At 32.6% G+C, this 23102-nt stretch overlaps 3 protein-coding genes and 1 pseudogene across 4 annotated transcripts in view; 1 reads left to right on the top strand and 3 right to left on the bottom strand.

Moving 5' to 3' along the window:
* Positions 1-3550, bottom strand: part of LOC148167726 (uncharacterized) — a 36145-nt gene extending 32595 nt beyond the window's left edge. For both annotated transcript variants that reach the window (XM_088045257.1, XM_088045258.1), the window contains exons 1-2: positions 3205-3550; positions 3071-3156 (exon numbers count right to left, since the gene is read on the bottom strand). In XM_088045257.1, coding sequence (XP_087901383.1) covers positions 3071-3156; positions 3205-3369 — 251 coding nt within the window. In that variant the 5' untranslated portion in view covers positions 3370-3550. The remainder of the gene's footprint in view (positions 1-3070; positions 3157-3204) is intronic.
* A 72-nt stretch (positions 3551-3622) lies between these two features.
* ND-B14 (NADH dehydrogenase (ubiquinone) B14 subunit) lies at positions 3623-4829 on the top strand. Its single transcript, XM_088045259.1, has 3 exons — positions 3623-3797; positions 3845-3960; positions 4647-4829. Exons 1-3 carry the CDS (start codon positions 3671-3673, stop codon positions 4773-4775), a joined length of 372 nt encoding a protein of 123 aa, XP_087901385.1. The 5' UTR covers positions 3623-3670; the 3' UTR covers positions 4776-4829.
* Positions 4830-10029: 5200 nt separating this feature from the next.
* On the bottom strand, positions 10030-11512 carry LOC148167724 (venom serine carboxypeptidase pseudogene; annotated as a pseudogene).
* A 7280-nt stretch (positions 11513-18792) lies between these two features.
* On the bottom strand, positions 18793-22415 carry LOC148167723 (chymotrypsin BI-like). The gene is made up of 3 exons (XM_088045844.1): positions 22304-22415; positions 22067-22245; positions 18793-19571 (listed from the first exon to the last, which is right to left on the bottom strand). The coding sequence occupies exons 1-3, from the start codon at positions 22355-22357 to the stop codon at positions 19025-19027; spliced, it is 780 nt and encodes a 259-aa protein (XP_087901970.1). The 5' UTR covers positions 22358-22415; the 3' UTR covers positions 18793-19024.
* Between the last annotated feature and the right edge of the window lie 687 nt (positions 22416-23102).

Genomic DNA, 23102 nt, shown 5'->3' with positions numbered 1-23102 from the left:
TAAACGAAAATACAGAAAGATCAACAAAACAACCAGTTTTGTAAACAGTTTATAAACAGGCAGTTTTGTTTATAAAAAAATTAATAGAGCTAAATATTTGCAAAAATAAAATATCAAATCCAATCACAAAAATAACAGAAAAACATTTTGCGCCAAACAATTTTCAAAAAAAATGTTTCTTTGGCAACACAAATTTTCAGTCAAAAATTTTACGCTGCAATGTCCACATGCATTGAAACAAAAGAAATTAATTCTTCGACATGTAATAACACAGCAGAGTTTTTATTAAAAATTAACAATCTATTTGACAACCTTAATTCTAATTTAAAATATCACAGAAATCCCAATAAATGTGCCAATTTCCGATGGTAATCCTCAAATCGAAAAGAATTTATTAGACTCAATGGAATAGATAAAATCTTGGGCAGTCCAAAAATATAAACCCTTTTGTTTCAATAGTTTACTAAAGAGATTTGTCATCCACATCTCCTTTAGTGCCTCCTCGGTAAATTATTTTACAGGTTACGTTTGTTGTAAGACAATTAAAAAATTTAAATGTACCAATTGTAAAAGTTCGTTACTACAAGATGATGGTGAAGACATTGTTCCAATTGAAATTTTAACATTAAAACGCGATTATTCTGAGAGACCACACATTGAATATTTGAAAAGACCAAAAGATGAAACTTTTCAAATAGTCTTTATTTGCTTAAAAATTTTTCAAGGGACTGTCTTTGTCTTTCTTACATCAAAATACCATATTATCTGTTATTTATGATCATCAAAAAGTAGCGCAATGGTTATTGCAATACGAAGGTTGTTCAACGCATAGACAATATTTAATAGACAATTTAATTAGAACTAAATTATTTAATGTTAATAAACTGCTGAACGTAAATGTAAAAAATGTCAAACAGAGCAAACGAAAACTGAAAACTCTTTTTCATACATAACAGCAATTTTTGAAAAAGACTTTTATATGCTATATCTTAACTAATAGCTAATATTATGTTTATAATTATATGTTATATATGTTTATGTTGTGTTTATGTTGTGTTTATGTTATGTTGTTTATATATTATATGTTATATGTTGTTTGAAAATAATGTATTGTTTTCTGAGACATTTTCACTTTTATGTCTTACCGTCTACTTATTGGCTGCTTATGGCTCGGATTGGCGGTACGTTGGAGGTACAATTACGCCCTAGGGCATTAAGGTGTCATGCAACCTCACAACAAACAGCGACTGGCTACGAATCGACTTGTTTTAATTGCCCGCTATATTCAAATTGCATTTAAACTTAATTGTCATCAAACAGTCAAACTCAAAAGGTACCTGAATAAATAAACTGGTTGTTATGTTTTTTTGTCTTTAATTCTCCGTTTTGAGGCTGCAACACATTCATGCTTTGCAGTTCGCTGCATTGCATAGCCATGCTCCACTGTGCGCGCGTGTTTTTTTGGGTTATCCACGTTGTCACTTTTTCGTAATCTTTATCATATAAATCTTTAGATTTTGTTGACATAAACTTTCAGTGGCTTTTGCAGCGTTTTCAACAATTTTAGATGGAATTTTACCTGCCATCTTGATACGCTTTCAATTGTTTTGTAAAGCGTTCTAAGATTAATTTCATTGACAGGACACTAGATTGTTTTAATAACAGTAATAAAAATAATGCTAATAATATAGTTCCTAGTAATTAACGAATTAACTAATGATTAATAAATTATAAATCAACTACAATAGTATTTTGTGGTTTCAATTATCGCAAATAAACAGTGTAGAAATCAGAAATTGTATATAAAGCCATTAGTAATTAAAATGATTAAATCTTTAAACTAACACAAAACGACATGTAAAGTATTTTTTATAAAGTCTTTATGTAAATTCAAGAACAGAAATTGGTAGTTGTGGAGAAATTATTTATTTTTGAAAAATCAAAATTTACTGGTAAGACATAAAACGTTGTATGTACCACGGGCATAACTTGATGTTTATGCCCTTAATACATAAATAACTATTATGGCAACTTCTCAATTGTCAATTGTCAATTGTCAATTTATTAATTAAGTAAATTATATTATGTCTGTTTAACGCAATTTGTAATTTCTTGTATTTCATATTTTGAAAAATAAAAACCTACATATTCCAAAATTGTTTTACTTCTTGCGAATATTCGTTTGTTGAAACTATATGTTCTGCGAAATTCAATCCAAACTGTTTATCTGACCTGAACCTATCTCAACCCAACATGATATCATATTACATGTGTGGACCATTATCACCAACCTGTAAAGAAGCAAGGAACTGTAATTTTGATGGTGGTGTGGGACTCTTAAAGAAAGGTGGCACCACTTCTTTACCACATACTGGCGGTTACAAAATTCCCATAAGCGTGGCTCCTCTGTTATTTTAATACTCAAGGCTCAAAGGCAGAGAAAACATTACAGTAAACTTCACTTGTTCATTACTCTTTGAAACTTAAAAAATATTTTCAAATCTTTAAGATCGATTATCTCAAAACTATGTCAATGTGGATTGAATGTTTTCTGCATAACTGCGCTCATTTGTAGGTAACCTCAATCATGAACCAAAGTAAGTTTTGAAAAAAATCTGTTCTAGTTGTGTTTTGAAACCTAAAAATCATAAACTTGAACCTAAATCGTAACTAAATCATTTTCAGGATAGTTATATTCACTATGAAAACAAAGCGGCAAAGTAATGCATGACAGGAATTCCAGAGCCATCTTTGATGCTAGAAACATTTATAAACACTCTGTATAATTCCGACACATAAATTTGACCGTTCTAATGTCACACATGTAAAGAAGATTCGCAGTTTCCAACAGTTCAATTAATCGTGAAATTTTCGTTGATTCTAATGTTGTTTTCTTCTAATATTGTGTGGTTGTTTCTTGCCTGACTAGTGGCAAACATGAACAGAATAGAAAAATGTTGCAAAGTGAACTTTCAACTTAGTCTACTGGCTAACAAGTGATAGAGTTAAACCAAAGTTACAAAAATCCGATAATTGCCAATTGTTTTCATTCAAAAATACATAGACTTACATTTGAGACTTTTCACTGCTTAAACTGACATTTTGGGGTTCCTCTATAGTAGGCAGGTATGTGATGAGTTGAGAAGTCTCGGTCCCCTAAAAAGTTGTTACAATTACACTGCAAGCAACAAAACAACATCGTACCTCATTGGAGTCCACAATACATAGGGAGCCGTCCAAGAGCCTTTTTATTATGGCATTTTTGATCACCCGAAATTGCTCGGGTTTCTGTGGGTTGGCTTCAATGGCTTCAATTGGAAGTGCGACGTATGTGGGAATGTTGTCGATGCTGAAATTTGAATCACTCATGCTTGGTTTTGTTATCAAAATAAATTAATTTGAGGTTATATTTCGGTTGACGCACAAATGTCAAATATTACGTCGAAATATTTGGAGATATTTCGTTTTGATGTTTTATGATCAGATGACAATTAAGCCTTTTTTTTCTATTAATTATCTTTTAGATTCTCATCACGACCTTTTCCTTAATTCCTCCAAGAATTCAAATAATTTTATGCATGTGTGACACCGTTTCGATGTAACAACTTTCGACGAAAACGAACTGTCACCTTAATTTTTTAGTTTAGCTGTCAACAGTGTCATCCTCGTTATGTCATCCCAGGCAGTTAGGGCTGCGACTAAGCAGGTTAGACCGATTCTCTCCACAGACCCCCATGAGGCCAGACGAAGAGTCTTGAACCTGTACAAAGCCTGGTACCGCCAACTACCATATATAGGTTAGAATCTGACATAACCCCACAAAATTCTAATTTTGAAATTCCAGTAAAACAGTACGATATTCCGAAAACTGTGGAGAGTTTAAAGGTGAAACTAAGGGAAGAGTTTCGGAAGAATGATCAGTTGAAAGACATTCGTCTCATCGACATGTTAGTCGTTAAGGTAAAGTAAAAAAAAAGTTGTTTCATAAGTTGGCAACACTATATGATTATATATAGTTTATCCGGTGAGAGATTGGGATATTTCGACAGTTGACATATAGGTTGGTAGCAAATTATGCTACAAAATACACTAAAAACACTAAATTCCTACGCGAAATGGGTTGACAGGGTTGTCAGTAACTGAGGTTATTTTGTTATTTTAAATTTCGCGCGTTTGGTACACTTTTTATCGCGTAGATTTAGTGACTTTTCTGTCATTCAATCTCTCACCGTACAAACTATACCAGAGCTCATTACTATCGGTCCACTCATTAAAAAGTTAAGTTGACAGCAGCCCTTAGTGATTTTTATCGCCAATACTTGGCAGCAAAAGCGTTTGACCTTGACGCAACGGTGGCATGCGTAGAAGCTAATCGTCTTTCCCAGCATTGCCAAAACTTGTTAAATCTCTATTAAAATCATTCTTTTGCAACAAATTTTTAATTAGTTATTGATTAATACACTCAACTTTGACAACGTGTTAACCTCAAAAATCGCCACATTCAATTTTCCCCTAATTTTCTCGCTAAGGAATTGAAAGCCAGATTTACACCCAAAAATTTTCGAAAATTTACACTAGAGAGTGGACTGATAGCAATGAGCTGCACTTTAGTATGATATATGTATAATTAGTGCTTAAATTTGTAGGGTCAAATGGAACTGAAGGAAACCGTCAATTTCTGGAAGCAAAAGGGGACTTTAATGGCGTATTTTAAGGATACCGTGGAACCGCGACCGAAAGATTTCTTGTCCAAATTCTTGTCTGGACATTCTTAAACCGTAGAGTCAATGTACATAGATGAGTGATTCAAATAAATTAATAGTAGATAATATGTCTGTCTAGTAGCCTTTATATGATCCTATGGGTTGGTAGCACTGTTGACATTGACACTAGTTTAAATTTATGACAAAAAATAGGAATTTAATCTAGAAAGAATATAGAATTCAAGCATTGTGTAGAAAGAATTTAGATAGTTTGAAAGCAACCGAAATGTTCTTGTTTCATATTTTAGAGGTTAATAATAGGAGATCCAAAAAAATTAAAAAGGATTTAAGTAAGATTTCAAAAAAAAATTGTAAAAAAAACCTCTACAGATTCTAAACAAAATCTAGGGAGAATTAAAAAAAATACAGAAAACAATTCAAGAATTTATAAACAAACTAAATAAAATCTAGATAAAATTAAACAAAATGGAGTAATATCCAAGGCATATGTATATAGAAAATTAGAGCGAAAAAAAGGAATCCATAGGATCTACAGAACTTAGGAAAAACCTAAGGTTTATCTAAAAAGAACTAGAGACTCTAAAAACAATATGATAAGTTAAAAAACATACAAAAACTTAAAATAATAAGAATCGAAGTATCAATTTTAGTAAAACCTAAGAAGATAATCTAAAGTAAATCTAAAGAATTAAAGGAAATTTTATACACGATCTTGAAAAACCAGGATTCTAAAAAAAATACATATTAACTAAAAAGGGTCTCCATAGAAAGAGAAACACAAAATCCAAACTTCATTTAGATAATCCAAAAAGTTTTAAAGAGAAAGCGATAAGCAATTTAGAAAAAAATTAGAATATGCAAAAAAAATGGTCCGTTTTTCTCGCTTCATTTTGCGAGAGCGAGCTTACTCGTTTTACATACTGAAAATATACAGAATTTGAGGAAAATTCCAAAGGAATCTTGAGAGGATATATAAAACTCAAAAATTTTAAAAATCAATACAGAATGTCGAAAAAATCTAAAGCGAAATAATTCAAGATTCTTAAAAAAATTTGGAGAATATAAAAATCCAAGGAGAATATGGAGAATTAATAGAATCTATAAAATTTTGAAATTTGGCAAACTTTATAGGATGTCAAGCGGAGTAAAGCCTCCAAAGTTTATTTTTTTACTCTTAAAATTAAGAAAATTACGAAATTTTTTCTAAAATCTTGCAAATTTTTAGTTCGCTTTAAAACAAAAAGTTCTAAAATCTCAGTTTTGCGTTCTAAAAATTTGGAATTTTGCAGACTTAATAAGCATGTCAAAAGGAGTAACGTCTCCAAATTTCAATAATCTACTCCTAAAATTAACGAATTTTCAGAATTTATTCTAGAATTTTAGAAATTTTTAGTTCATCTTATAAACAAAAATTTCTATAAACTCTATTTTCTGTACTAAAATTTTGAAATTTGGCAGACTTAGTAGGCATTTTGAAAGGAATAACGTCTTCAAATTTCATTCATTTATTTCTAAAATTAACCAAATTCCGGCATTTTATTTAGAATCTTAAAAATTTTTGGTTCGTTCTATAAACAAAAATTTCAAATTTTTGGAATTCGGCTGCTATAAATGGCATGTCAAAAAATTATGGAGTTTATTCCATATTCTTAGAAATTTTTAGTTCGTTCTAAAAAAAAAATTTCTAAAAATTAAGCGTCTTGTTCTAAAATTTTGGAAATTGGTAGACTTAATAAGCATGTCAAAAAAAATAAAGCCTCCACGTTTCATTCATTCACTCCTAAAATTAACAACATTTCGAAATTTATTCTAGAATCTTCTAAAAACGAAAATTTGTAAAAACTTTGTCACTAGCTTTAAAATTTTGAAATTTGGCAAACTTAATAGGCATGTCAAAAGGAGTAGTCTCCAAATTTTATTTATTTACTCCTAAAATTAGCAAAATTACAAAATTTCTGTAGAATCTTAAAAAATTTTGGTTCATTCTAAAAACAAAAAAATGTAGAGAGAAAAATCTAAAGATTTAAACAATTAAAGGTTTTTTAAAGAAAATCAAAAATATCTAAATAAAAAATTTTGAAGACAATCTTGAAATCTATAATACAAGGTGTTTATAAATGTTTCTAGCATCAAGGGTGGCTTTGAAATGTCAAATAAATTTGCCGCTCTTTATAAATGTGAGTTTAGATTTTTCAACTGACATTTGTAGTTAACCTCAATCATTGAACAAAGTTAGTTTTAAAAATAAACTGTTCAAGTTGTGGGTTCAAGCCTAATAAAAATCTAAAATTTTGACACAAAACCGTAACTGAAAAGTAGTAGATGTAAGTGACAATTGAAATAATTGTGAACATAGCGGCAAAATAGCGCATGACAGGAATTCCAAAGCCCCCCTTGATGCTAGAAACATTTATAAACACCTTGTACAACGGAAACGGAATATAAATAGGATCTAAAAAGAAATTAGAAAATGCAAAAATAATCCACAAAATTTAAATAGAATCAAGAGAAAATTTAGAATATAAAAAAAATTGGCTCGCTTTTTTTCGCTTCTTTTTGCGAGACCGATCTAACCCGCGTCAGTGTATTAATGAGCATCAATAGAATTTTAAGAAAATTTAAAGAAAATCTACAAAACCTAAACATTTAAAAAATCTATGTACATACAGAGAATTTAGAAAAAAATCTAAAGCAAAATCTTTAAAGATTCCAAAGCAAAATTGGAGAATGTAAGGAATCCTACGAAAATGTGGACAATTCAAGCAGAATCCGTTAATTTTTAATGAAAATCAAAAAGGTCTAAATAGAAAGAATTTAAAAAGAAGTTAGAAAACTCAAATTGAATAGAAAAAAAATGTAAATACGATCTGAAAAAAATGTAGAAAAAGCAGATAATCCACAAAATTTATAATAAATCGACAGAAACACAAAATTTAAAGAATGCAGAAAATTGAAAGAAAATTTAAAGAGAATCTTAGAGCATCTATAATACCCAAAAATTTAAAAATTTACAGAGATTTTAGAAATTATCTAAAGCGAAATATTTCCAGATTCTTAAACAAATTTTGAGAATATAAAAAATCCATTGAGAATATGAAGATTTCAACCAAAATTTATAAAATCTGAAGAAAATCTAGAGAGGAAAATCTAAAGATTTAGACAATTGTTTTTTTTTAAGAAAATCGAACATCTAAATCTAAATAGAAAGAATTTGAAGAAAATCTAGAAAAAAATATAAATAGAATCTTAAAAGAATTTGGAAAATGCAAGATAATCCACAAAATTTAGACAGAATAGAGAGAAACACAAAATCAAAACTTAATTTAAAGAATCCCAGAAAGTTTCAAAGAAAAAGCTATATGCAGCCTAGACAAAATTTAGAATATCAAAAAAAATGTAGAAAAATCAAAGATAATCCACAAAATTTATAATAACACAAAATTCATAGAATCGAAAAAATTTGAGGAAAATTTAAAAAGAATCTTAAGAGCATCTATAATACCCAAAAATTAAAAAATGTACAGAGAATTTAGAAATTATCTAAAGCGAAATATTTCAAAATTCTTAAACAAATTTGGAGAATATAAAAAATCCAATGAGAATATGAAGAATTCAAGCAAAATTTATAAAATTTGAAGAAAATCTAGAGACAAAAATCGAAAAATTTAGATAATTGTTTTTTTTAAGAAAATCGAACATCTAATTCTAAATAGAAAGAATTTGAAGAGAATCTAGCAAACTTAAATAAAACGGAGAAAGAATATAAATAGAATCTTAAAAGAATTTGGAAAACGCAAAGATAATCCACAAAATTTAGACAGAATAGAGAGAAACACAAAATCGAAACTTAATTTAGAGAATCCCAATATAGAAATATAAAAAAAAAATAGAATATGCAAAAAATAGTTTATTTTCCTGATTTCATTTGACGAAACCGAGCCGAACCAGTTTAGTAATACTGAGAATTTCCCGAATTTGAGGAAAATTCCAAGGATATCTTGAGAGGATCTGTAAAACCCAAAAATTAAAAATCTATAGAGAATTTGAACAAAATCTAAAGCAAAATCTTCAAAGATTCCAAAGCAAAATTGGAGAATGTAAGAAATCCTACGAAAATGTCGACAATTCAAGCAGAATCCATTAATTTTAAATGAAAATCAAAAAGGTCTAAATAGAAAGAATTTAGAAAACTCAAATTGAATAGGAAAAAATATAAATACGATCTGAAAAAAATGTAGAAATAGCAGATAATCCACAAAATTTATAATAAATCGACAGAAACACAAAATTTAAAGAATCGAGAAAATTTAAAAAGAATCTTAGAGCATCTATAATACCCAAAAATTTAAAAATTTACAGAGAATTTAGAAATTATCTAAAGCGAAATATTTCCAGATTCTTAAACAAATTTGGACAATATAAAAAATCCATTGAAAATATGAAGATTTCAACCAAAATTTATAAAATCTGAAGAAAATCTAGAGAGAAAAATCGAAAAATTTAGATAATTGTTTTTTTTAAGAAAATCGAACATCTAATTCTAAATAGAAAGAATTTGAAGAAAATCTAGCAAACTTAAATAGAACGGAAAAAGAATATAAATAGAATCTTAAAAGAATTTGGACAATGCAAAAATAATCCACAAAATTTAGACAGAATAGAGAGAAACACAAAATTAAAATTTAATTTATGTTATATAATCCCAGAAAGTTTCAAATAGAAAACGATAAGCAATGTAGAAAAAAATATAGAATACGCAAAAAATTATTTATTTTTCACGTTTCATTTGGCGAGATCGAGCTTACCCGGTTTAGTATACTGAGAATTTCCAAAATTTGAGGAAAATTCAAATCATATCTTGAGAGGATCTGTAAAACCCAAAAATTAAAAATCCAGAGAATTTGAAAAAAATCTAAAGCAAAATCTTCAAAGATTCTGAAACAAGTTTAGAGAATGTAAAAAATCCAAAGAGAATTTGGAAAATTCAAAATTTAGAGAGAAAATGCTAAAAACTTAGACCCATTTTTTTTTAAGAGAATGGAAAGGATCTAGAATAGAAGGAATTTATAGTATGTACAAAGAAAATGTAAGGATTCTCTATCTAGGGCATCAGAGAATCTAAGAAAAATCTAATGAATACTTTAGAAAATCAAAGAAGATTCGAAAAGAATTGACTAGAAAGCTAGAAAAAAAAAACTGGACAATCCAAGAATTTAGAATAAACCTAAAGAGAATCTGAAGTTATAAGGAAAATTAAAAGAATTCGAAGATTTTAATTTTCAGAATATTGTATAATAACAAAAAATAATAATTTTTTAATTAGTGAAACGGCTTGTTCCGTGTAAATCTCGATATCAAATCCAAAGCCCATTTGGGCTGGTCTGCTGGTACCATATGCCCCGCGTTCCGCACCAACACCTCTGTCAAATTCCCAGCCTGTTTGACATATCCAGCCAAGTCATCTTCGACGTGCCACTGGTATCTTTGCGCCGTCTTGTATTCCTCAGCCGCGCTAAAATTGAGATTCTGAAGGTAATTAACAGTTAGTGGATACGCAACTATAATATCCAACTGTCCATTGTAAACCAACACCCTGTAGTGACTTAAAAGCTCTGAAACCCACGGCGCGACGGACTGCATGACATCCTCAACGAGGTTCGTCTCGACGTCGGTGGTATTTCCATGGAAGGTAGCGTTCCCAACGTGGATGGCAGCTCTGACATCGTCCCTTTGGATGTACTGTCCCATATACTCCAACTCATTGCTGGGGTCCACAGTATACAAGAAATTGAAGTAGTTGGCAAAACCTGTGGTGTTCTTGAAGAGAGACGTGTGGTTGTTAAGATCGCCGTTGAGGAGGTCGTCGAAGGTTTTGAAGGCTTTAGCCCACTCCTTGTCCTGGATGTACTTCACCCCTTGGTCTTGGTACTGTTTGAAAATGGTAAGAGAGCCGGAGTCGATCAACCCAATTTGGTAGAGATAATCCGCGTAGTTCATTTGGTGCTCCGGGTCGCTCAACCCGTTCCCCATGCTGATTCCTTTGAGGTTTATCTTGATTTTAGCCGCAGGGTTCTGGGTATGAATGGTATATGCGACTGCAGGTGTATACTTGCCCCCATAAGACTCCCCGGCCACGAAAAAGTCGTTTTTCTGCAGCTCCGGAAACAACAAAAAGAACTGTTGGAGACCATTGTACAAATCCAAACCGACTTGCGTCTCATTCTGGCTAAAACCGTTGTTAGTAAAGCTGAACCCGGTGCCCACAGGGTTATCAATGTAGATAACCGAATGAGTGCTGCACCACGAGTACTTTCGCATTTTTAATCCATGCTGGCTCATCACGGTGAACGGGCCGTTTTCGCCAAACAAACCGATGAGGGACGTCGCCCCAGGGCCCCCTTGCAGCCACAACACCACTGGAGCGCTTTCATAGCCGTTTTGCGCGGGGAAAAACCAAAAGAACAAGTTGGAATCGTAGGGTTTGTTGACGGTGAAGTAGCCTGAGTAACTTTTGATACCTTTGAAGCCGTTGAAGTAGACTTGGGAGGCGGTGAGTGCGTCTTGGATTTTTCCGGCTTCGATGAGTGGGGTTAGGATTAGGGGAAGTCCAGGGTTATCAGTCACAGGTTGTTCTTTGATCGCGTGGTAAACGTTCGGGAAGGCGCAGGTTGTTAACTGGGCGAGTAAACTGAGGATGCTGAATGGGATTAGCGGCGGCATCGTGATGATAGATTAAAAGACAACGACACACTGATTCCGGCAGAATTGAGAGTTTAGTTTTTTTAGCTATTGTGATGCCATCTGTCGGCAGGGACTGCTATTAGAGATTTTCTCACATGACTGCTGTTCTACTTTATCGACTGTACAGTATGAGTTATAAAATTGCATTTGTAATTTTCGAATCAACTCTTAAATTTTGTAATTTGCAGTTCACGTAAATTATTATCATTAATGGCAAATTGAAGAAGAAATTTTGTTTTGCGGGTATGTTCATTTATATTATATTTATTTATACAATAAGTAAAAGTTCAAATTAAAATTTATTTTTAGAATTATGTGTTAACACAGCATTAATAAAAAAATTGAATTTAAAAATGTGAAATGTAAAATTTCCCGTTCGAAATTTGGAAAGTTGTGTTACTGCGAAATGAAGATCGGGCACTGTGTGACGTCGCTTTTTGCCTAAACGAACCTTTTTACTTCCAAACCAATTTTATGATATACTACAAGGTGTTTATAAATTTTTCTAGCATCAAGGGTGGCTCTGGAATTCCTGTCGTGCACTACTTTGCCGCTTTGTTTTCATAGTGAATATAACTATCTTGAAAATTATTTATGTTACTTACGACGTTTCGGTTACGGATTTGTGTCAACATTTTTGATTTTCAAACCACAACTAGAACAGTTTCCTTCTCAAAACTTACTTTGCTCTATGATTGAGGTTATCAAGATTCTGCACGAAATCATCAAAATTCTTGGAGAAATCCGCTTATTTCAATGCAAAACGACGATTTCTCGCAGATTTTCGCCTTTTTTTGGCTTGAATTCGCAAAGAAAAGCTCGAAATCTACAAAACCACTAATTTTTATCACGATTCAATGCCTAAATTGCAAGAAAACAGCAGTAATCTGCACGAAATCATCAAAATTCTTAGAGAAATCCGCTTCTCTTGATGTTAAACGACGATTTCTCAATGATTTTCGTCGTTTCCTAGCATGAATTTGCAAAGAAGAGCTCGAAATCTACAAAACCACCAATTTTTATCAAGATTCAACGGATGAATTGCAAGAAAACAGCAGAAATCTGCACGAAATCATCAAAATTCTTAGAGAAATCTGCTTATTTCGATGCAAAACGACGATTTCTCGCTGATTTTCGCCGTTTTTTTGGCTTGGATTTGAAAAGAAGAGCTCGAAACTTACAAAATCGCCAATTTATTTCAAGATTCAACGGCTGAATTGCAAGAAAACAGCAGAAATCTGCACGAAATCATCAAAATTCTTAAAGAAATCCGCTTCTCTTGATGTTAAACGACGATTTCTCAATGATTTTCGTCGTTTCCTAGCTTGAATTTGCAAAGAAGAGCTCGAAATCTACAAAACCACCAATTTTTATCAGTATTCAACGGATGAATTGCAAGAAAACAGCAGAAATCTGCACGAAATCATCAAAATTCTTAGAGAAATCCGCTTATTTCGATGCAAAACGACGATTTCTCGCTGATTTTCGTTGTTTTCTGGCTTGAATTCGCAAAGAAAAGCTCGAAATCTACAAAACCACTAATTTTAATCAAGATTCAACGGCTAAATTGCAAGAAAACAGCAGAAATCTGCACGAAATCATCAAAATTCTTAGAGAAATCCGTTTATTTCGTTGCAAAACGACGATTTCTCGCTGATTTTCGCCGTTTTTTTGGCTTGAATTCGCAAAGAAGAGCTCTAAATCTACAAAACCACCAATTTTAATCAAGATTCAACGGCTGAATTGCAAGAAAACAGCAGAAATCTGCACGAAATCATCAAAATTCTTAGAGAAATCCGCTTATTTCGATACAAAACGACGATTTCTCGCTGATTTTCGCCGTTTTCTAGCTTGGATTTGCAAAGAAGAGCTCGAAATCTACAAAACCACCAATTTTAATCAAGATTCAACGGCTGAATTGCAAGAAAACAGCAGACATCTGCACGAAATCATCAAAACTCTTAGAGAAATCCGCTAATTTCGATGCAAAACGACGATTTCTCGCTGATTTTCGCCGTTTTCTAATTTGGATTTGCAAAGAAGAGCTCGAAATCTACAAAACCACCAATTTTAATCAAGATTTAACGGCTGAATTGCAAGAAAACAGCAGACATCTGCACGAAATCATCAAAATTCTTAGAGAAATCCGCTTATTTCGATGCAAAACGACGATTTCTCGCTGATTTTCGCCGTTTTCTCACTTGGATTTGCAAAGAAGAGCTCGAAATCTACAAAACCACCAATTTTAATCAAGATTCAACGGCTGAATTGCAAGAAAACAGCAGACATCTGCACGAAATCATCAAAATTCTTAGAGAAATCCGCTTATTTCGATGCAAAACGACGATTTCTCGCTGATTTTCGCCGTTTTTTGGCTTGAATTCGCAAAGAAGAGCTCTAAATCTACAAAACCACCAATTCTAATCAAGATTCAACGGCTGAATTGCAAGAAAACAGCAGAAATCTGCACGAAATCATCAAAATTCTTAGAGAAATCCGCTTATTTCGATACAAAACGACGATTTCTTGCTGATTTTCGCCGTTTTCTAGCTTGGATTTGCAAAGAAGAGCTCGAAATCTACAAAACCACCAATTTTAATCAAGATTCAACGGCTGAATTGCAAGAAAACAGCAGACATCTGCACGAAATCATCAAAACTCTTAGAGAAATCCGCTAATTTCGATGCAAAACGACGATTTCTCGCTGATTTTCGCCGTTTTCTAATTTGGATTTGCAAAGAAGAGCTCGAAATCTACAAAACCACCAATTTTAATCAAGATTTAACGGCTGAATTGCAAGAAAACAGCAGACATCTGCACGAAATCATCAAAATTCTTAGAGAAATCCGCTTATTTCGATGCAAAACGACGATTTCTCGCTGATTTTCGCCGTTTTCTCACTTGGATTTGCAAAGAAGAGCTCGAAATCTACAAAACCACCAATTTTAATCAAGATTCAACGGCTGAATTGCAAGAAAACAGCAGACATCTGCACGAAATCATCAAAATTCTTAGAGAAATCCGCTTATTTCGATGCAAAACGACGATTTCTCGCTGATTTTCGCCGTTTTCTAACATGGATTTGCAAAGAAGAGCTCGAAATCTATAAAACCACCAATTTTAATCAAGATTCAACGGATGAATTGCAAGAAAACAGCAGAAATCTGCACGAAATCATCAAAATTCTTAGAGAAATCCGCTTATTTCGATGCAAAACGACGATTTCTCGCTGATTTTCGCCGTTTTTTGGCTTGGATTTGAAAAGAAGAGCTCGAAACTTACAAAATCGCCAATTTATTTCAAGATTCAACGGCTGAATTGCAAGAAAACAGCAGACATCTGCACGAAATCATCAAAATTCTTAGAGAAATCCGCTTCTCTTGATGTTAAACGACGATTTCTCAATGATTTTCGTCGTTTTCTAGCTTGAATTTGCAAAGAAGAGCTCTAAATCTACAAAACCACCAATTTTAATCAAGATTCAACGGCTGAATTGCAAGAAAACAGCAGAAATCTGCACGAAATCATCAAAATTCTTAGAGAAATCCGCTTATTTCGATACAAAACGACGATTTCTCGCTGATTTTCGCCGTTTTCTAGCTTGGATTTGCAAAGAAGAGCTCGAAATCTACAAAACCACCAATTTTAATCAAGAGTCAACGGCTGAATTGCAAGAAAACAGCAGACATCTGCACGAAATCATCAAAATTCTTAGAGAAATCCGCTTATTTCGATGCAAAACGACGATTTCTCGCTGATTTTCGCCGTTTTCTAGCTTGGATTTGCAAAGAAGAGCTCGAAATCTACAAAACCACCAATTTTAATCAAGATTCAACGGCTAAATTGCAAGAAAACAGCAGAAATCTAAACCCTCATTTATTATGAGCGGCAAATTTCTTTGACATTTCATAGCCTTCCTTGATGCTAGAAACATTTATAAACACCTTGTATCCAAGCACAAGTAAATTTAAAAAGTAAAGTTAGTTTAGATAATATCGTGACAGCTCTCCAATTGGGCTTGCAAACTAGCTATAGGTGGCGCTGTGAAACAACAATATGTCGGCCCATTGAAGGATGCACTTTTGCATTCCGGACGTTTACAACACAAAAAATCAAGAAATAAACCCACTTCTAACACCACAGAACTCTCCCCACATGAAAAAACACACATTAACAGCAAAAAACGCGAAATTTTAACACGTGTTTATCCTTCAACGGACAGTTCAGATTTTTTCCGCTGCACGACGCGTCGATCTCTCGGGTTGCCCAATTGTCAGCACTCAGCTTCGAAACTTTGAGTGATGAATTTGAAATTTCACGTTTTTAATTCGCCTTTATAATAACTGTCGCAATAGCATTTTAAAAATGGCTCTCGAATTAAGAACCTCTTAAAGCAAAATCCACTAATAATAGAATTTTATTTGGAGGTTCGGGAGAGCAGGAAAAAAACTAAATTCGAATTCCCATGTTATTTCCTTATGTTCACCAATCCGCGAAACACCCGGTACTTGTTTATTAAGATTCTAGAATAATCTTACATGGTGTTTTTGAAATGCATATCTACATAAAGAGTGTAGTTATAGTAAAAGTCTTTATTTTAGAGATAAAATTACATAAAAATTTTAATGAATTTTTTGTGCGCCACTGATTAAAAGTGAACAAAAAATCGAGTTGTTGGTTGTTAAGGAAACAAGTCATTCAAGGCGTTTTTTTGCCAGTGGTGTAGAAAGTACGTGGATTGGGGTTAATTTTACCTTGTTAGTTATTAATTTAAAATTTGGGTTTTCATACTCCTTCTAGAATAACGCAGAACTGTTTTGTACCCACATGCATTTCAAAAACACCTTGTATAGAGAAGTTGAAGAAAAAGTCTATAGAATCGAAGAAAAATTAAATAAGAATTTGCCCACAATAATTTATAAAAAAAGGTAGAAAATCTCAGAAAAGATTCGATAAAGAATCTACAGAGAATTTAATGAATTTGGGAAATCTAAGGATATAAGAAAGATACAAAAATAGACAGAATTTAAAGCGCATGAAGAGAGCAAATAGGTTGTAGAGAATCACTTCAGTAATTTAAATATGGAAAAAAATGAAGATTCAGGACTTTCTCACAAAGATACTTTTTTTTCTTCAAATGTAGGCTAAAAATTTCAGTCTTTATTGTTTATTTAAGGTGTAGATGACTGTGGTTAATAATAAAGTAAAACCATTTCTTAAAGAATTTGCTTTATTTTAAAGTAAAAAAATCTTAATTTTTTGTAATTTGTCTTAAAAACGAAACGGCAACGTGGTTGAAAATGATGTGTCGTGTCGTGTCGAAAATACAGATGGAGTTTAGATCAGAATTGAGATAACATTAATAGAAACCAAATAAATCATTAAACAAAAATAGAATCCACAAAATTCAAATTCAGCGACCCTAAGGAAGCCAGAGATAATTAATAGTACATTATTACACGTATTTCCTCGCTGCGCTCGTCGTGGTCAAAACTCATTCGTGCTACAAGTCGTCTTATGAAATGAGTGTAATATACTATTTTTTCTACTTTGCATTGTAAATAAGTTTAAAAATTGCATTTGACAGAAATTATTGTCGATTAGGGATTTTTGACAAGTTAGGTTGGTGACAAAAGAGGTAATGACATTTGTCTAACAAAATTTCAATTCAAATAATTACTGACGTTTTCTGTTTAATTTTGCAAAATTAGGTATTACAACGTTTGCTTTTCTTCTGATTCATTATTCCTAAATTCACATTTTCGTGATCACGATGATGATCATCATTCAGGTTTTGATTCAACGTTTAAGTGTCGGCATAAAAACATAGCCAACATAACCAAAAAAATTTACTGTTTTGCGTGCTATAATAAAAACAATTGTTTTTATTGTGAAACGCGTTTGCGTTTGCGTTTCACAATGAAAGTATTGTCAACGCAAAGTAGAAAAAGTAAATTTAGGCACAGTTTCGAATCATCAAATTCATAGAATATCTAAAAAATTTAAACAAAATCGAGAATGTAAAAGAAATCTAAGAATAAAAATTCGAAAATCCAAAATTGATCTGGAAAAATCTGTCTACATAATCTAAGAAAAATCTAGATAGGTAGCTATTTTTGTTAGCTAAAATACTGCTGGAATAGCAGTTGAGTTTGTAAAAACTTTTTTTTTCTGAAAACTCCCAAAAACACATTTAAACCTCTACTAATAGCGCAACTAGTAACGCCTAGCGTAACGTTCACTTTAAATCATAGGCGCACTTCTATTTGTCATTTATGACAATTGATGACAGTAGTTAGTTAAAATCGGCTAAACATTGAACTTTAGTCTAAAAACCAAGAGCTATTGCAAAATTTAATTAGTAAGAGTTGTATAAGTAAAATAAAATGTTTAGAAAAAAATCAAAAAGAACGCCACTGCTCAAAGTCTGACTTACATTATGAAAATTCAGAGAAAAATCAGAGATTAATTAATTAGTATTATTTCTCGAAAATAGTGCGCTTTGGGGGATTTTAGTAACCATCAGTTTGTTTAAAATAAACAGAAAAAAAATGTCGTTTTTGCATGAAATGCAGAATCCTGAAAAAATTACAGAAAACGGGTCTATAAAGCTTAATTATATACAAATTTTACACAAGGTTTGGGTTTTTCGAAATTCATGAGAACTGTCACATCTGACATTTATAAATTTCGTCATCTGTCAATTCTGTCAATTCTGTTGTTGGTGCACAAAAATTACACAGGATGGCGCTGAATAAAATAGTTATTTACAGTCGCGTGTGGTAACTTACATTTTACAGCGCAAAATCAGTTTGAAGCACGACGGCGTAGCCGGAGTGCTTTAATGATTGAGCGCTGTAAAATGGTTAACGCACAAGAGTTGTATTAAACTTTTTGGCCGAAAAATTTTATTTCAAATAATTGGGTTTTTCAAAATTCATGAGAACTGTCACATCTGACATTTGTAAATTTCATCATCTGTCAAATCTGTCAATTTTGTAGTTGGTGCACAAAAAGTACACAAGATGGCGTTGTATAAAAAATGTTTTAATCTGACTTTAAAAATAGAAATATTATCTTAATTGAGATAAAAATTTAGGTAAATACCATTTTGGTGATCAATCTTCATTATGGTAAAGTGAATTTAATTTATAAACGCATCTGAAGAGCAGAGGATTTGGGCAATTTTTACAATTTTTACCGCACGGCGTGTGTAAACATCCAGAGCGCTTGTAAATATGTTTCCGAAGACGTCATTTGAATGATAATTGGACGTTAACAATTCAAGAGGCCAAAAAGAAATTTACAACACATAAAGGAGATGATATTGTATTTTGATTTTGATATATTAATTTATTTATAATTATTTGACATTGACAAGCGGTCGTTTTACTTTATCATTATGGACGCTAAACACTATCGAAAAACAGGTTATTATACAATCGGACATAAAGAAAATTACAAACCATCTAGAAAATTAGAGAAACATACAAAAAGAGTCAAAAACTAATATATAAATTAGACAGAATAGAAATTACTAAGACAGTTTTTCACACATTTTAAGCATCAGTGTTTTGTAATATCCAAGGCAGTACACTAGTGACCCGAGTAAATCCAGCCGGTGAAGAATCGGGACAAGTGGAACTCATAAAAGTGAAGATCCCTATAAGAACACCATTGGTCACCAATGGCGAACCACTGTCTCCGCTGCACATATTGCCCTCCCCAGTAACACATAAAACTCTTGAATTTATATTATTGTAAATGACGGAGCATTCAGAATTTGAAATAACTTTAACTTGAACGTAACTTAGAACATCATGAACAAAATGGGTTCCATTAGCGTCCGTCGTTCTCCAGCTGCCAGAAGTAGCTAAAGCTCCTGAGTAATCTTTCGAGATGTCATCATTTAGACTTGGTAATGGAATAGGTCTGATAGTTGAAGTCAAACGTACGGATAAAGGAAGTCTTACGATTGCCACATTATTGTTCATGTAGTCTTTGTAGTCTGGATGTAATAAAATTTCGGTACTAGTCATCCTGACTTGAGTGTCTTCAATATACGTTCTGTTATGAGCGCCCAAAATTAAGTCCACTGAATCTTTTCTGAAAAAAAAAATATAAATAAAGTACTCTTTGTTATCAGTCCAATTTCCTGAGCAAATTTTCCAAAAATCTTAAGTGTAGTGTAAATTAGGTTTTTGGCCTCATGAATTGTAAACGTCAAATTAACATTCAATTGACATCTTCGGAAACACTTGATTTACAAGCGCCCTGGACGTTTACACACGTCGTGCGGTAAAAATTGCTCAAATCGTCTGCTCTTCAGATGCGTTTAAAAATTAAAATCACTTTACCATAATGAAGATTGATCACCAAAGTGGAATCTACCTAAATTCTTATCTCAATTAAGACAATATTTCTACTTTAAAGTAATATTAAAACGTTTTTTTATACAGCACCATCTTGTGTACTTTTTGTGCAGCAACTACAAAATTGACAGAATTGACAGATGATGAAATTTACAAATGTCAGATGTGACAGTTCTCATGAATTTTGAAAAACCCAATTATTTAAATTAAAATTTTTCGGCCAAAAAGTTAATACAACTCTTGTGCGTTAACCATTTTACAACGCTTAATCATTAAAGCTCAAACTGATTTCGCGCTGTAAAATATAAGTTACCACACGCGACTGTAAATAACTATTTCAATTCTTTATGCAGAAAATTAGGGAAAATTAAATGTAAGAATTTTTGAGATAACACGTTAGTTATTAAAAGATTTGTTCCAAAAGAGATTTAAATAAGAATTTGACAAGTTTTACAAAACTTGAACAAGACGATTAGCTTCTACGCATGTCATAGTTGCGTCAAGGTCAAACGGTTTTGCTACCAACTGCTACCAATTAAAATTGTTTGGGACTGCTGCCAACTTTACTTTTTAATAAAAGATCCAATAGTAGCTCATTGCTACCAGTCCACTCTCCTGTGTAAATTTTCTAAAATTCTTGGGTGTACATCCGGCTTTTATTTCTTGAGGGAGAAAATTAGAGGAAAATTAACGATTTTGGAGGTTAACACGTTGTCAAAGTTGGTGTATCAACATCTCACATTAGTTTAATAAATCAAAGGTTAGTTCCAAAAGAGATTTAAATAAGGATTTAACAAGTTTCGGAAAACTTGCGCAGGACGATTAGCTTCTGCGCGTGTCTCAATTGCTTGAAGGTCAAACGCTTTTTCTGACAACTATTTCCGATAAAATTTCTAGGAGTTGTTGCCAACTTCACTGTTTAATAAGTGGATCGATAGTAATAAGCTCTAGTAAAGTCCGTTTTTTTTAAAACCACCAACACCGCAATCTTCTTCTTAGTGTAAATTTTCGAAAATTTTTGGGTGTAAATCTGGCTTTCAATTTCTTAGGGAGAAAATTGAATGTAGCGATTTTTGAGGTTAACACGTTGTCAAAGTTGAGTGTATTACTCAATAACTAATTCAAAATTTGCTGCAAAAGAATGATTTTAATGGAGATTTTTGGTGAGAAAATAGCTGTCAAATTTTTGACATTTCTGAAAATCGGGCAGTGTTTCCGTTAAAAACGTTTCTTTTAACAGGCCGTTTTGTGTAATCAAATTGTCAATTAAGCCTGCTCATTGCTATCAGTCCATTCTCTCGTGTAAATTTTCGAAAATTTTTGGGTGTAAATCTGGCTTTCAATTTCTTAGGGAGAAAATTAGGGGAAAATTGAATGTAGCGATTTTCGAGGTTAACACGTTGTCAAAGTTGAGTGTATTAATCGATAACTAATTTAAAATTTGTTGCAAAAGAATCATTTTAATAGAGATTTAACAAGTTTTGGCAATGCTGTGAAAGACGATTAGCTTCTAAAGTCCGTTTTTGCATTACAACCGGCAACGTTGCCTAAGGAGATTTTTGGTGAGAAAATAATTGTCAAATTTTTGACATTTCTTAAAATTACGCAGTGTTACCGTTAAAAACGTTTCTTTTATCCTCTGTTGGATGGCAAATCAAAGAATTAAATAGTGAAAAGACTCGGCACAGCCTGAAAGGCCGTTTTGTGTTATCAAATTGTCAATTAGGCAACTAACCTATTTGATTTTATCACCAAAAAGTCACCATCGACGACGTTGCCGGTTGTAAAGTGCTGGGAGAGTGCGGTGTTGGTGTTTTTTTTTTTTTAAAACGGACTTTATATACTATCGGTCCACTCATTAAAAAGTTAAGTTGGCAGCAGCCTCTAGCAATTTTTATCGGTTAAAATTGGCAGTAAGAGCGTTTGACCTTGACGCAACAGTGGCATGCGTAGAAGCTAATCGTCTTGTGCAACATTGCCAAAACTTGTTAAATCTCTATTAAAAACTTCCTGCTGCAACAAATGTTCAATTATTTATTTATTAATACACTTAACTTTGACAACGTGTTAACCTCAAAAATCGCTACACTCAATTTTCCCCTAATTTTCTCCCTAAAGATTTGAAAGCCTGATTTACACCCAAAAATTTTCGAGAATTTACACAGGAGAGTGGACTGATAGCAATAAGCTGGACTTTAGATATTTAATTTACGACAAAAAACGTATTACCCATAGAGAAAACTGGCGCCAGTAAGGACATAGTTCTGCGAAATAAGAGCGCCAGTATAGTAATGTCCTGTGTATACCAAAACTTGATACGGCATGGAATGTGGAGTAGCTTCACGCCCCAGAAACACTCGGGGGGCAGAGTCAATGTAATTTGTATCAGAAATAGCAGATATGGGGAACTAAAAATTAACGTTTCGTGTAAAAAAAATATTTTTTTTAGTGTAAGCAGGTACGAACCTTGGAAACGGCCGAAGCCATAGTTATTAAGGCCAAAACCACAACGACTTTCATTTTGAAAACTTCCGTTTTAAGGACATGAAAACACCAAATATATATGATTTGATAAGTGTTATCTTCACCCATATCAAACAATAAAATAAAACTCCAAAACATTTTTGGCGTCACATTTAGTTCCTATTTTGCCTAAATCAAAATATCGAAAATTGAGGTTAAAAAGACTTTTCTCCATTAAAAGCAAAAATGGCGAAATGAGTAAAAAACGACAAGTTATTTCGATTATTTAAAAAAAAAAATATATGCCAAGGGTCATGCATTTTTTTTTGTTTTTCCGCGGAAGTAGATACCACTCATATCAGACAATTGTATCATTTCAGACTAACATGGACGCACTTAAGTTAATTAGAAATAGATCGACATCCGACTGATACGACAGTAATCTAACAAGGACAATCAAAAATTAAAATATGTACAGTAATTTACGCCTAATTCGAACCTTGGATAATCGGACAACCTCTGTATAGTAAGTATATCCAGTGAGAGATTGGGAGATTTCGACAGTTGACATCTAGGTTGGTAGCAAATTATGCCACAAAATACACTAAAAACACTAAATTCCTACGCGAAATGGGTTGACAGGGTTGCCAGTAACTAGGTAACTATGGTACACTTTTTATAGCCTAGATTTAGTGACTTTTCTGTCATTCAAACTCTCACTGTACGAACTATATTCGGACACATCGCGGGTTTCGCATATACAAGGTGTTTCTAGTATCAAGGGAGGCTCTGGAATTCCCGT

The sequence above is a fragment of the Gnatocerus cornutus genome, chromosome 9 (assembly GCF_029298725.1).
Source record: "Gnatocerus cornutus isolate USDA-ARS CGAHR chromosome 9, icGnaCorn1.1, whole genome shotgun sequence".
In the NCBI taxonomy this organism is placed as follows: Eukaryota; Metazoa; Arthropoda; class Insecta; order Coleoptera; family Tenebrionidae; genus Gnatocerus; species Gnatocerus cornutus.
Note: the sequence above shows the minus strand (reverse complement) of the source record. Positions and strands in the feature narration are given on the sequence as shown.

What these genes read in the sequence shown, in the direction of transcription:
- ND-B14 (XM_088045259.1), top strand. Translation starts at nt 3,671, where the DNA reads ATGTCATCCCAGGCAGTTAGGGCTGCGACTAAGCAGGTTAGACCGATT. An exon ending in CCGCCAACTACCATATATAG is followed by an intron (nt 3,798 to 3,844) that starts GTTAGAATCTGA and finishes TTGAAATTCCAG; the next exon opens with TAAAACAGTACGATATTCCG. An exon ending in TCGACATGTTAGTCGTTAAG is followed by an intron (nt 3,961 to 4,646) that starts GTAAAGTAAAAA and finishes TTAAATTTGTAG; the next exon opens with GGTCAAATGGAACTGAAGGA.
- LOC148167723 (XM_088045844.1), bottom strand. Translation starts at nt 22,357, where the DNA reads ATGAAAGTCGTTGTGGTTTTGGCCTTAATAACTATGGCTTCGGCCGTT. An exon ending in TGGCTTCGGCCGTTTCCAAG is followed by an intron (nt 22,246 to 22,303) that starts GTTCGTACCTGC and finishes GTTAATTTTTAG; the next exon opens with TTCCCCATATCTGCTATTTC. An exon ending in GGCGCCAGTTTTCTCTATGG is followed by an intron (nt 19,572 to 22,066) that starts GTAATACGTTTT and finishes TTTTTTTTTCAG; the next exon opens with AAAAGATTCAGTGGACTTAA.